Genomic DNA, 14293 nt, shown 5'->3' on the forward strand with positions numbered 1-14293 from the left:
GTTAAAAACATTTAATATCTGTTGGTATCAAGATAAAATAAACTTTGTGGATTCCTCAGATCTTTTCTGGATTGAGTTTGAATATAAACTAGCAAATATTAGAATTAAAATGTTTTTAGTTATTTCAATCTAGCAGTGGTGGTAAAAATTATTAAAAAATCAATTTTATAAGTCATATATGTTAGCATTATAAATATCTAAAATCAAGTTACATTCAGAGTTTTTGTATATTTTACACTGAGCTCAGAATCTCTCAAGTAAATTATAACTTTCCACATAACTGTGTTTTTAGCCAAAATAAGTTTATCATGTCATTGGAGATGTATCACACATTCTGTATTCAAAATATTACTTAAATTTGAAGGGAAGATTTAATTCATTTTGATTTATAATTTTATGTAACCCATTTACATACTAAGATCTCTCTATACATTTTTTTATTAGTAAACTTAAGAATATCATCCAATTCTTTAAATTTTACATTTTAAGTAGTTTAAAAAGGATTTAAACATTATAACAACTTAGTGTTAATTAATGAAGCAGAGGTAGACTTTGAGATGTCTTAACAAAATCTTTTACTTATGGAATTGAGTATAAATGTCAACCTTGTGAAATTTAGAATTAAAAATTATCCAAGAAATAGAGTACTACCAAATGGTAGTGGTCATTTTGGTAGAAAAAAGATCAGGCATTTCAAGCAATGCTGTAAGGTTGTTTTGAAATCTGTTCATAAAAACCATAAAATTCTGCCCATATTTCTGAGCATGATATGGATAACATGTTAAGATACAGAACTATGGTGAATGTTGTTAGCATCAGTATGGGAAGAGAGCATGTTTTTGGAAAGCGACAGTGCCAATCATTAACTACTTTGTTAGATTATAATGTACACAATTGAGACTTTTCTCAATGGTTCAGGATCACTTAAAAATTAATACAGGTATTAATTATTTTGAATAGAATTATTTTGAGTAGAATTATCTTGAAGGACCTTTTTACTATCGCCTTGGAACTTTCTTGAATAATTCCCCAGTGTTCACTAAACTCACTTTTTCTTTTGTGTCACTTTGTCAATAATCATGTTTGTCATTCATACTTGTAGTGTAGGCCTGTTCTGTGACTGATCTACCCTTAGCTTGGGATAATGCTTTATTTATAAAATAGCAATTTCTGCATTTTCTTTAGGTATGAATAAAGTTTGCTAGAATCGGTTGAGGTCTGTCCCAATGGGGCTTTTCCTGTAGCCTGCACGTCGTTGGAAACGCCTCATAGAGTAACTCTGTGGTTTTACTTTACTCACAGGACTATTGTTAGATCTGTGGGAAGGAACTACAAGACAGTTGCTAAAAGTTTGAAAAAGACAGTTACTAAACGTTATGAAAAACCAGATAATCTACTTTTTTACTTTAGGTATTGGCATATTCCACACATCTGTACCATTCTTGAGTGATCGCTTAGGAATGAATGTGATTTGAACTCATTCATGTTGAGAGGGTGTCAGATTGAGAACCAGGCAGATCCCCACCACCTACAGTATGAAGGACCCTAAAGTAAATTGGTTGAATAAATTAAATCCCAGAGATTCTTGGTGAATTTTGAAGTCTTCCTCAGTATACCCATATTAAAAGGAGATGACGAAGCCAAAGTAATTGTGGGCTCACATGACAACTGGATCAGTTTCATTAAAAAGGGCAAACTTGAAGATGACTCCAGCTCTTTAGAGGATCTAAAGGGACCTTGATGGACAGTGGAAGAAATCACAACATGGAATTCCTTGAATAAAAATTTATTGACTTAAAAAAAAAAATTTGCTAGAATCATCACTGATCTTAGAATGGAACAGAAAATATGTATTTTTTATCTTATAATGTGTGCCGCTACGTAGTATAATGTGTGTTTCATAAAACTTCTTAACATTTTTATCTATTCTTGCAGGGTTCATGCTTGAACCAGATCCGGAACATAGACCTGATATATTTCAAGTATCATATTTTGCATTTAAATTTGCCAAAAAGGATTGTCCAGTCTCCAACATCAATGTAAGTAGGTTTTCAAGTAGGATATGAATTTAAAATTCATTTTATCATATGTGAATATATTTACTTTCAGAGTTACTTTTTTGTTTGTTGCTGCTGTTAAACTACAGAGTTGCTTGTTTCATGACAAGTGGTCTGATTGTGTGTTTGATTATATTTGTGGTACAAAGCTTCAGTACCCAGACTATGCACTGAGATACCTTGGGGAACTGCAGCAGACTCAGGCAGCATATTTTGCATTTTTGAGGAAAACACAGGGACATCTTTGTGACCTAGCACAAACTAATTTTATTAAGTTATTTGGGCCTAACCATTTAATAAACAGGACTATTAGATTTTTTTTTTTCTTAGAAGTAAACAATTACTGAGATACTGAGCACTGTGTTAACTAAGTTTGGGGAACTTTGGTTTAAAGAGCACAGGCATTGTTAAGTGGGAACTAAACAATGTGTATGCATAGATATAGACAGTGAAGTAATAGACATTGGAAGCTTAGAAAGGTGGGAAGCGGATGAAGGATGAGAAGTTACCTTATGGGTACAATGTACACTATTTGGGTGATGGTCATACAAAAGCCCAGAGTTCACCATTATGCAGTATATCCTTGTAACAAAACTGCACTTATATCCCCTAAAACTTAAAAAAAATTTTTTTTTAAAAAAGCACAGGCAGTGTAAACAGAGAGACCCAGATTCAGTTTTGTCCTTATCAGTGACTGACTTTGAATCTTTTGGTAAGTTACTTTAATGTCCATTTCTTTTTCTGTAAAACACGGATAGTAATTACAAGGATTACATGTAAAACCCAGTGCCTAGTCCATGGAAGGTGCTCAGTTGGCAATAGTTAGTATTATTTAAAAGCTTTGAATTTTATTCACTGTCTGTACAGTGCATTTAACTACATTAGGTGAATCGTGTAGGGCAAGTCTCTGCCAGTGTTAATAAAGGTCTCTAGAATCATCACTGATATAAGCCATTCTTGACTTTGTAAAGATCATCTGGCCTGACCTGTTTCTGTAGGGTTTCCTTTATGTGTAACTTAATCTACCCCACTAAGAAAAAAAGAAGGAATGTGGTGCCTTTCTTTTTTTGAAGCCCTTGCCATATTGATGTATTATTTTCTCTGTTGAAGCTGAAAGCTTTGCAGTTCTAAAAGTAGATAAGTAGACTCATTCGACGTTTACTCAGCAAGTATTTATTGAGTACCTACAATGAACTAAACATTGAGTATAAACAAATGAACAAGGCCTTCCGCCCTGATTTTCCAGGCCTTACATTGAGTGTCTTGAAAATTATCTGTAGTATGTAGAAACAACACTTGATGCTTATCCTTGGTGTTTGTTGCTTTTTCCAAAATGCAAAATAATCATTGATTTACAAGTGTAATATAATCTTTCTTTTTACTCGAGATTTACCCACTTATAAATGGACACAATGGTGTTCTTCTGCTTATTTTCCAAGGTTTCTGTGGCACATGAATATGAAATTGACATTTGTGTAACATGTAGTGATATTTGCAGATTAGATCTGGTGAATATATGTGAACAATTTATAGGTATCTGATATGATAGTAATAGCGTCTCATAGTCCTTTTAAAGTTCAATAATATATCCATAGCTTACAAAAACTTTCTGCAATTAAAAAACTAAAATGAGAGGTTTTATTTTTTTCCTTCCAAGAATTCTTCTATTCCTTCAGCTCTTCCTGAACCGATGACTGCTAGTGAAGCAGCTGCTAGGAAAAGCCAAATAAAAGCCAGGTAGGCAAAACTATGCTAAAATTGAAAAGGCATTAAAAAAAAATGATAGGTTTTGTTTTTACTCCTAGCAAGTATAATTGATTAAATATCATCTTCATCCACAAAAGATGTTGTGTTGCTTATTGTATGTGGTATAATTGAGATAGCAAATACAAAATAAGCTTTTAAAAATACTAGATAAAGAGTTTGGCATCATCTCACTGGAACTGTTCACTCAATGACAAGTGATTGTTTGATGATGTTAGAGTGGGTCTTTTTTTTGGACAGGGGTTGTCGTTTTCATCACACAGCAACTCTTAATTTAGGAAATACTGTGTTTTCAGTTTATAAATACCATGTTTATTTTTTAAATTTAAGGAAAGAAAAAATAGCTCTTACAGGCAACTAGAATATATAGAATATGTATGTACTTTGTAGAATTTGTAATGAGTGGTTATAACTATAATACTTTTTAGGGCTGGTAAATATGTTTTCAATCTTATTTTTCAGTGTATTTATTATATTATTAATAAGTTTGAACTATATTATGTAGGTTAAGACTGAATCTGTTAATGACTGATTTTTACCCCCCTCACACTTTTTTTAATTTAAAAGTTAATAAGCAGGATTGTATCTTAGATTATCAGACAGGTATAATATTATATTTGGGGAGATTTCTTGGTCACAGCAATTTTGTATTGTATGTTATTTATGCAAAGTTTGTTTACCCAATACAAAAATATATTTGTTCATATGCTTTTTATATGCAAGATATAGACAATTGAAACACAAAGGAAAAAAAGCAGTTTTTATTTCCAAGGAGTTCACATTCTAATTGACAAGTAAACAATTACAGCCTGATAGATACTAGGCTACTTTGAGAGTGTGGAGGAAGGGAAAGACTGGGAACAGAGAAAACAGGAGCACATACAGAATGCTTTCCCTGCGGGTGGGAGTTGCTGCACTCCTCCTTGAATGGTGAATAGTCAATCACCTGGAAGGGTGGGGAGTGAAATTATAGCAGGCAGGCAGTTTAGGCAAGAATGACCCTTGTGAAACTACAAGACTAGGACAAAGGGGGACGTATACAGGAGGTAGATAAATGCCCGTCATGAACAACTTTGTTTATATATCATGCTGAGAAATTTGGACTTTGGCCTATAGGTCAGTTAATTTTCAACCTTCTAGTCAGTTCTACTCTTTGAGACTTGGTTGTGACATGTGTTGTAAATGATCTGTTACTTATAAATGTTAAAATTTCATTTGTGAATGACTTATTTTCAAAAATGGTGTTACTCTAAAAATATCTTCATTCACTTGAATTTCAAAATGTTCTTTTGAGAAGAGATGAAGGTGTAAGGTTATATCTAACCTGCAGGAATCCAGCTTGACCAACAATGGATCTTATCTATGACGTAGCTTTAAGTAGCATCCACTGTTATAGTTGAGTGGCAATTAGGAATTATTGTAGGATTTGTCAGTTGAATTTTATTGTGACTTCTGTTTTTTAAAATAATTAGTAAATAAATCTTTGAGAAAGTAGGTGCAGATTTTTTTTAAAAAGCATAAGTCAGCTGAACAAGAATGATGATTTGGTTTTCTTTTCACCCTAATGCAAGTTATAGCTGTGGAGTTACAAGACAGTGAAATAGTACTATTAAAATTCACAGTGCTTATTTATAGTATGTTAAATCTGAACATTATGTATATTAAAAAATAAGGTTGATTGGTACTTACTGGTTAATATAAATTTAGTCTATGAATATTAGTGAAAACTTGAAAAAATCTTAATGTATACAAAGCTTAATATTAAAAAATTTAGTTTTTTTCATGTAAAGAGCATATTTTGGGAGGAGAAATCATTTACTAGCAGTTTCATTACATGTTTTCAAAAAGCACCTGTGGGTTTTTCAGCTGCCTTCAATCTGTGGTACTCTTTGCCTTCTTAAAAGGTCGCTCTCATCTCCCTGAACTTTGCATCTGCTCTTGGTATGGCTTAAGATGTGAAATTTATCTGACATGTCTTAAATATGGAGACACTGAGAATCACTGGCCTGGCAGATGGAAACATTGAAGGATTTTAAGCAGGAGAGTGTGAGTCTGAGTTTTAGGAAAACTACAATGATTTTGTTCAGGTGATGGCGAGGAGAAAGAAGGGAAGCAGAAAAACAGCTCCGTGACTGTTGTAATAGTGAAAATGAGACTATGCGGCAGTATTGATGCAATAATTACTGTTTTTAACTTCAGTCAATTTTGTATCTCCCTATGCCAATCTGCCCAGGCATTTTCTTCCCATTCCTTCCCATAGAATACCTGGTTTCTCTGTCACTGCCTAATGAAATCAAACTTATTCAGAAAATTTTAAACCCCAGTTTCTACCTGAAGCCTTCTGTAGCCAGATTAGGTTAAAAGTACAATTACATCTCCATAAACTCTTGACAGCACTAGCTTGGCACTGATGATTTTTACTATCTTATATTTATTACATTTCCACTAACATGTGCCCTGTCTTCCTAGGTATACTGTAAATTCTTTGAGGACAGGGTGTTGTGCAGTGTTTTGCTGGATATCAGTAAATGTACAATACATATTAGCACTTTGGTAAAACAGGAGATGTCAGAGTGAACAAAGTATACAGACTTTTAATATGCTTCTTAGGGCTTTTGCTATGCCTACGTGTGTTGTGAATCTCTAAAGAGGGTTTAGATCAGCAACAAGGCAATGTCAGGTCTGGCCTGTCCTAGCCACTTAATACAGAAGGGATAGTTAAACAGAGAGATTGTGTACAATATTTCCCCCAAATTACTTGAGCTTAGGGAGTATAGCATTGGTTGTAATGGCACATCAATAATTCAATGTCAGTAAATACTTGATTATCATTAAAACAAGATATAATTGATTTTTTATATATATATACCGATTATATGTATATATACAGATGTACAGTGTGTATATATATCTGTGTGTGTGTGTGTGTGTATATATATATATATATATATGTATATATTTGGCCTATTAGTTCAATTTTCATGTCTTTTACCATCCCCATCCCATCTAGAGCATTAGTATTATTTTCAGAAAACAGCATACATGTAATTCTAAGATCTTTTGATTCTGTGTCACGTTTTTTTTGTTCCTCTTGGAAAGAGTTGTTAGTAGGGTTCCCTCTTGTGGTACATACAGATACTGGGAAATAACTGGATCTGTGCACTTGTTGATAGATGCAAATGCAGCAGATGTGTGCTTCATAAATCATATGTATGTAAAAATTTAAGTATTCACTTGAAAATGTGTAAGGGGATTTAATAAAGATATTTTATTGTGAATCCTGTTGGAAAGTGAACATATGGTCCTATTAACAAGTATTTGAATTTTTGTACTTAATTTATAGAAAGCAAGCATGTTGATAAATATATTTTACCTTTTTTTTGTTTGTTTAAAAAAAAGCAATGTCGGTGTCTTCTCACATTATATTTATGGTCTCTTGATTTCAAAACTGTGTTTACTGCTTAACTACCCACATCTGGGGCCTAAACTAAGTCCTAGTGGGATAAATTTTATATGCTTTCCATTCTGTGTTCTGAGTAAAGCAAAGTTAAAGATTCAATAAGTTGAATGTGAGCAGGTGGCACCTGTTAAAAGTTTTGGCTTATTTTGTTTAACATGCCCTAGGCCACAGTCTTTTCTTTTTTTATGCCTTGGAGTCCAAGCAAAGGGAGATTATTCCTTGTTGTTTCTTATTTTTATTTCCCTGACAAGTTCAGAGAGTGGCTCCCAGTTTTGTCCAAAACCTTATGAAAAGGTTTCTGTTTATTTCTTTTCAGTATCATTTCATCTCCTTAAGAGCAATTTCTGGGACTATGTTCTTTTTCTGCTGGTTTTGATAGCAGACTATGAATGGTTGTGTACTGTTTTAAGGAAAATTGTTAGTTTTATTTGTTTTTCTATCTTTATTAAACATTTGATACTTGAAAATGAGCCTTAGGAGAAAGATGAGGACTAACGTGATTATCAGTAATAGTTAAAATGCATCTGTTGAGTTGGATGCTTTATAGAATAAATAGTAAATTAGAAATAATCCCAATATTTAGAATGAAATATATTCTTCTGTTGTAGAATAACAGATACCATTGGACCAACAGAAACCTCAATTGCACCAAGACAAAGACCAAAGGCCAACTCTACTACTACTGCCACTCCCAGTGTGCTGACCATTCAAAGTTCAGCAACACCTGTTAAAGTCCTTGCTCCTGGTGAATTTGGTAACCATAGACCAAAAGGTAATAGAGCCCTGCCAATCTCATCCTCTTAAAGGTTAATGTGAATAAACCTTTTATGGTTTGATTTCCTGACCTCAGGTGATCCTTAATATTGTAAAGCGGATAACATAATGCTTTCAGAAACTTTCTACTGATGTCTACTAAATTCAGTTGGTTTCTCAACAATTCAGTTGTTGTAGGCAAAGGGAGTTACTGGCAATATGAAAGTATGGTACAAAAAACTCACAATTTGCTTTGATACTATAAATACAAACTCTTATCCCTAGAATCATCAAGTAGTAGGGTTTGAGGTTGGGAATAAAGTTCAAAGGTATGGAAAAAATCTATGTTATATGAGAAAGAAAGAAAGTTGAAACACTAGTCTTACAAAGTTATATGTCTTTGCATTGCACCTAAAGTCTTGGTGAGGGACTATCTTGAACCATCGCTATGGACATTACAACATAAAAACTTACCTGATTTTGAGAAAAATTTACTTATCTAAAGTATCTTCTAAGCATGATGGTACAGCATGGTACTTTAAAAAAATTTTTTTCCCCCAAAGAAATATCCCTAACATTAGAGTAAACTTATTTTCTCAAGGATCTGGGGTATAACCTGAAGACTCACCTTAAAGAAATCCTGTTTTGCACTTTATTTCATGATCAATCTGTCGTGTTTTAATGTTAAAATGTTTTTAATGGGATACCCTAATGGTTAAGAGCCTACATTTTGAGTCTCACGGACCTGATTTGAGTCCTATTTCTCCCATTTTAAAATATAGCTTCTAAAAGTACTAGTACCTATCTTAATAGGATTATTGGGAAGATTAAATGGCTGTTTAATATGATACCTGATACATGATATGCCTTTGATAAATGTTAACTGTTAACTACTGTTATCAAGTAAAGTATATGTTCAGGAAAGGTAATGTTTATTTTTATTTTTTATTTTTTTTTGACACTCTTTTCCCCCGGGCTGGAGTGCAATGGCACCATCTCAGCTCACTGCAACCTCCCGCCTCCCGGGTTCAAGCAATTCTCCTGCCTCAGCCTCACAAGCAGCTGGGATTACAGGCACCTGCTACCATGCCCAGCTAATTTTTGTATTTTTAGTAGAGATGGGGTTTCACCATGTTGACCAGGCTGGTCTCGAACTCCTGACCTCAGGTGATCCGCCCACCTCGGCCTCCGAAAGTGCTGGGATTACAGGCGTGAGCCACCGCACCCGACCTGTTTGTTTATTTACTATTTGTTTATTTTTGAGACAGGGTTTTACTCTGTCACCCAGGCTGGAATGCAGTGGCACTCCATGATCATGCTACTGCATTTGTGCCTCCCAGGCTCAAGCGTTCCTCCCACCTCAGCCTCTTGAGTAGCTAGGACTATTGGTGTAGGCCACCATGCCTGCTAATTTTTTAGTTTTTTTTTCATAGATTTAGAATTGGGTCTCCCTATGCTTCCTATGTTTCCCAGGCTAGTCTTGAACTTCTGGGCTCAAGCAATCCTCCCATCTTGGCCTCCCAAAGTGCTAGGATTAAAGGCGTGAGCCACTGCACCCATCCTGTTTTATCTGGCATATTGCTATGTACTTCTTTGGTAAACAAGTACAATAATTGGAGGAGTATTCCATGGAAAAGGGAAAACAATGTGAATTTGAAATCATTTGTGTTTAATTCCTATTTCATCATTTCTTAACCCCACTGTTCTCTTATGTAAAATGGAATAACAACTACTTTTCCTGTTATGAGGAGTAAATAAGGTGTGATATCTATGAAAATTTTGTCTCATAGTAAACATTCAATGTTAGTTCGTCTTTTTTATAGCTTTTTGGGTTGGAGGCCCTATCAGTCTTATTTATGATGCATTAGTGTCCCCCAGTCAGAGAACGCTAGAAACACACTTGTTGTTGAACAAGTTATGTTTATTACTCCTAAACTATTCAGATCTGTGGGGTGTCTCAGGAAGACGGTGCTTGAAAAGACATATTAAAGGATTTGGGCTTGTTTGGGGTAATTTTGGAGAGGCTATAAGGAAGTGGGAGGCCAGACATGCTGACTCATGCCTGTAATCCCAGCACTTTGGGAGGCCGAGGTGGGAGGATCACTTGAGGCCAGGAGTTTGAGACCAGCTTGGGGAACATAGTGAGACCCCATCTCTACAAAAAATAAAGAATTAGCTAGGCAGGGTGGTTCATTCCTGTTCCAGCAACTCAGGAGGCTGAGGTAGAATGATCACTTGAGCCCAGGGATTCAAAGGTAGAGTGAGCTGTGATCGCACCATTGCAGCCTGGATGACAAGGCAAGACCTTATCTTAAAAAAAAAAAAAAAAAAGGAAGAAAGGAAGTAGGCTTTGCTCTGTATTGGATACTGTCAAGAAGAGGGCATATGAAGCTGGGTGCAGTGGCTCACGTTTGTAATCCCAGCACTTTGGGAGGCCAAGGCAGGTCGGATTGCTTGAGGCCAGGAGTTCAAGATCAGCCTGAGCAATGGCTTGGTGGTGCTCACCTGTAGTCCCAGCTACTCCGGAGGCTGAGGTGCGGAGGATCCCTTGGACCCAGTAGGTGGAGATTGCAGTGAGCCAAGATTGCACTGCTGCACACCAGCCTGGGCAACAGAATGAGACTCTGTGTCAAAAAAAAAAACAGTGTTATGATATGTTTAGGTTTCTTAATATAAATTTTGTCTAGAAGGAAGGAAGCTAAAGCCTCAGTAGCTAAACATTTTGAGACATTTTTGGGGTTTGGACAATGTTCATGGTTTTGTTGCTGTTCAGACATGATTTTGGAGTGGTCTTGTTTTGATCCATCACAATCATAGTGGCCTTGTCTAATGTTGTATGAGATTATTCAACAGGAGAGCACCAAGACTTAGCTGTGATTGCCAGGCCTACTCCTGATGTCAGGGGCCATGTTTCTCTTTCTTACATGCTTTCAGCTTAAGTTGGAAAAATGTTCCTCTTTTTCCCCCGATAAGTGCATTTTTTTTTTTTTAACATTTCTTTACCCTTTAAAAAGAATACAAAAATTAACATGTGAGTATTGTATTTTAAAATATTCAGATTATACAGTAGTATTCAGTGAAAATGTGAACATCTCCCTCCATTTTCTTCCCAGAGTTAACCAGCAGTGTTTAATGTTCATCTTCCCAGTCCTTTTTTATGTTTTTACATGTATATATACAGATATAAATAATTCATGTTGTATTTAAAATAAATGGAGGCCGGACATAATGGCTCACTGCCTGTAATCCCAACAGTCTGGGAGGCCGAGGTGGGTGGATCACTTGAGGCCAGGAGTTCAAGACCAGCCTGGCCAACATGGCAAAACCCCATCTCTACTAAAAATACAAAAATTATCCGGGCGTGGTGGCACATGCCTGTAATCCCAGCTACTTGGGAGGCTGACACACAAGAATCACTTGCGCCCAGGAGGCGGAGATTACAGTGAGCCGAGATCATGCCACTGCACTCCAGGCTGGGCAACAGAGCAAGACTCTGTCTCAAAAATAGTAAGTGAATAAAATAAAATAAAATAAAAGGAGTCATACTGTACATACATATTAGTTCGTTTTCTTGCTGCTGATAAAGACATTCCAGAAACTGGGAACAAAAAGAGGTTTAATTGGACTTGCAGTTCCACATGGCTGGGGAGGCCTCAGAATCATGGTGAGTGGTGAAAGGCACTTACATGGTGGCAGCAAGAGAAAATGAGGAAGAAGCAAAAGCAGAAACCCCTGATAAACCCATCAGATCTCATGAGACTTATTCACTATCACGAGAAAAACTGGCCCCCATGATTCAGTTACCTCCCCTTGGGTCCGTCCTACAATGTGGGAATTCTGTGAGATACAATTCAAGTTGTGATTTGGGTGGGGACAAGGCCAAACCATATCATTCCACCCCTGACCCCTCCAAATCTCGTGTCCTCACATTCCTTTTTTTTTTTTTTTTTTTTTTTTTGAGACGGAGTCTCGCTCTGTAGCCCAGGCTGGAGTGCAGTGGCCGGATCTCAGCTCACTGCAAGCTCCACCTCCCGGGTTCACGCCATTCTCCGGCCTCAGCCTCCCGAGTAGCTGGGACTACAGGTGCCCGCCACCTCGCCCGGCTAGTTTTTTGTATTTCTTAGTAGAGACGGGGTTTCACCGTGTTAGCCAGGATGGTCTCGATCTCCTGACGTCGTGATCCACCCGTCTCGGCCTCCCAAAGTGCTGGGATTACAGGCTTGAGCCACCGCACCCGGCCAGTGTCCTCACATTTCAAAACCAATCATGCCTTCCCAACAGTCCCCCAAAGTCATAACTCATTTCAGCATTAACCCAAAAGTCCACAGTCCAAGGTCTCATCTGAGATGAGGCAAGTCCCTTCCACCTATGAGCCTGTAAAATCAAAAGCAAGCTAGTTACTTCATAGATACAATGCGGATACAGGTATTGGGTAAATACAGCCATTCCAAATGGGAGAAATTGGCCAAAACAAAGGGGTTACGGAGCCCATACAAGTCTGACATCCTGTGGGGTGGTCACGTTTAAAAGCTCCAGAATGATCTCCTTTGACTCCAGGTCTCACATCCAGGACATGCTGATGCAAAAGGTGGATTCCCATGATCTTGGGCAGCTCCGCCTCTGTGGCTTTGCAGGGTACAGCGTCTCTCCCGGCTGCTTTCATGGGCTGACTGTTGAGTGTCTGCAGCTTTTTCAGGCGCATGGTGCAAGCTGTAGGTGGATCTACCATTCTGGGGTCTGAAGGATGGTGGCCCTCTTCTCACAACTACACTAGGCAGTGTCCCAGTAGGGACTCTATGGGGACTCTGACCCCACATTTCCCTTCTGTACTGCCCTAGCAGAGGTTCCCTATAAGGGCCCTACCCCTGCAGCAAACTTTTGCTTGCACATCCAGGCATTTCCATATATCTTCTGAAATCTAGACTGAGGTTCCCAAACCTCAATTCTTGACTTCTGTGCACCCACAGGCTCAACACCAAAGGGAAGCTGCTAAAAGGGTTGGGGCTTCCACTCTCTGAAGCCACAGCTTGAGCTCTACGTTGGCCCCTTTGTTATTTCTTTTTTAACCTATAAGTTACTTAGGTTGTTATTAAAGTTACTTATTATAAAGTTATTAAAGTTACTTACTGTTATTAAATTTTCAAGGAGATAAAAGATACTAAAGGCTGGAAGGATAGGGGAAGTGAGGGGTAGGGAGGGATTTACTAAAGGATATAAAATTTTAGCTAGATAGGAAGAATAAATCCTAGTATTCTCTACCACTTAGAATGACTAGTTAACAATATTTTGTATAATTTCAAATAGGTAGAAAGAGAATGTTGAGTGTTCCTAACACACAAAAAAAGACGATGCTTGCCATGATGGTTTTGCTAATTACCCTGATCTGATCACTTTGCAAAATATGTATTAAAACATCAATATATACCCCATGAATATGTACACTTATTATTTGTCAATTAAAAAAAATTTCAAGGTGAATGATTTTTGAGTGGTTATTTTAATACTCTTTCACCTGGAAAGAAATACACTTAAAAGGCTAACGATGGTTGTATCTGTGTGGTGGATTTGTGATTCTCATTTTTTAACTTACATTTTTATAAGTATTTTCAAGGATAGTTAAAATGAACATGCATTTCCTTATAAGTAGAAAAGTTAGAAATAGTTATAAAACTATGTTCATAAAGCTGTTGTACTTAGGTCTGAGGAAATTTGAGGATACTAACACTGATGAAAAAAGAACCCTTGTCTCCCTCCTTGCACTCTCTCCCCACTCTTTCTATCCTCTAGGATTGAACAGTTGCATTTGAATGTAGGGTAAGTTAGAGGAGAATATAGAAATTATAGTGTGTTAGTGTATTGCATTAAGTGTATATCTTACTTTTTAGTTAATGTTTAAAGTTTATATATAGGATTTGCCTAGGGCATAATTTATGGAGCTTATAAATAAATATCCGTTTAGGAGACAGTGTTAATAGATTCATTACAGTGAGCATTTATTAATCATCTTTTGTATAAAAGGTTTTTTGGGACTCTTAACAGATGAGTAAGTCATCATCTTTTCACTCAGGGTCCCTGGCTAGGAAATAGCCATGTAAGTCATTAATATGTGCAAGACAGACTAAAATGGAATAAACTGAGTGGAAGTGCTAGTTGAAGGAACAAGGAAGAGAGATTTGAGCTAAACTTTAAAGATTAAGAATTTCATTAGGTGGAAAATGGCATTCTAGACTGAGAATTATTTTGGTAATGATACATACTC

At 36.5% G+C, this 14293-nt stretch overlaps 1 protein-coding gene and 1 non-coding gene across 4 annotated transcripts in view; both read left to right on the forward strand.

Annotated features, from left to right (window-relative positions):
- LOC105477229 (BMP2 inducible kinase) overlaps positions 1-14293 on the forward strand; it is a 146973-nt gene that overhangs the window by 83360 nt on the left and 49320 nt on the right. For all 3 annotated transcript variants that reach the window (XM_011733629.3, XM_011733628.3, XM_071093549.1), the window contains exons 8-10: positions 1936-2039; positions 3715-3794; positions 7890-8053. In XM_011733629.3, the coding sequence (XP_011731931.2) occupies positions 1936-2039; positions 3715-3794; positions 7890-8053 (348 nt within the window). The remainder of the gene's footprint in view (positions 1-1935; positions 2040-3714; positions 3795-7889; positions 8054-14293) is intronic.
- LOC112425855 (small nucleolar RNA SNORA18) lies at positions 1211-1342 on the forward strand. The gene has a single exon (XR_003017010.1). It is a non-coding gene; the product is annotated as a small nucleolar RNA SNORA18 (small nucleolar RNA).

This window comes from Macaca nemestrina, chromosome 3, assembly GCF_043159975.1.
Source record: "Macaca nemestrina isolate mMacNem1 chromosome 3, mMacNem.hap1, whole genome shotgun sequence".
NCBI lineage: Eukaryota > Metazoa > Chordata > Mammalia > Primates > Cercopithecidae > Macaca > Macaca nemestrina.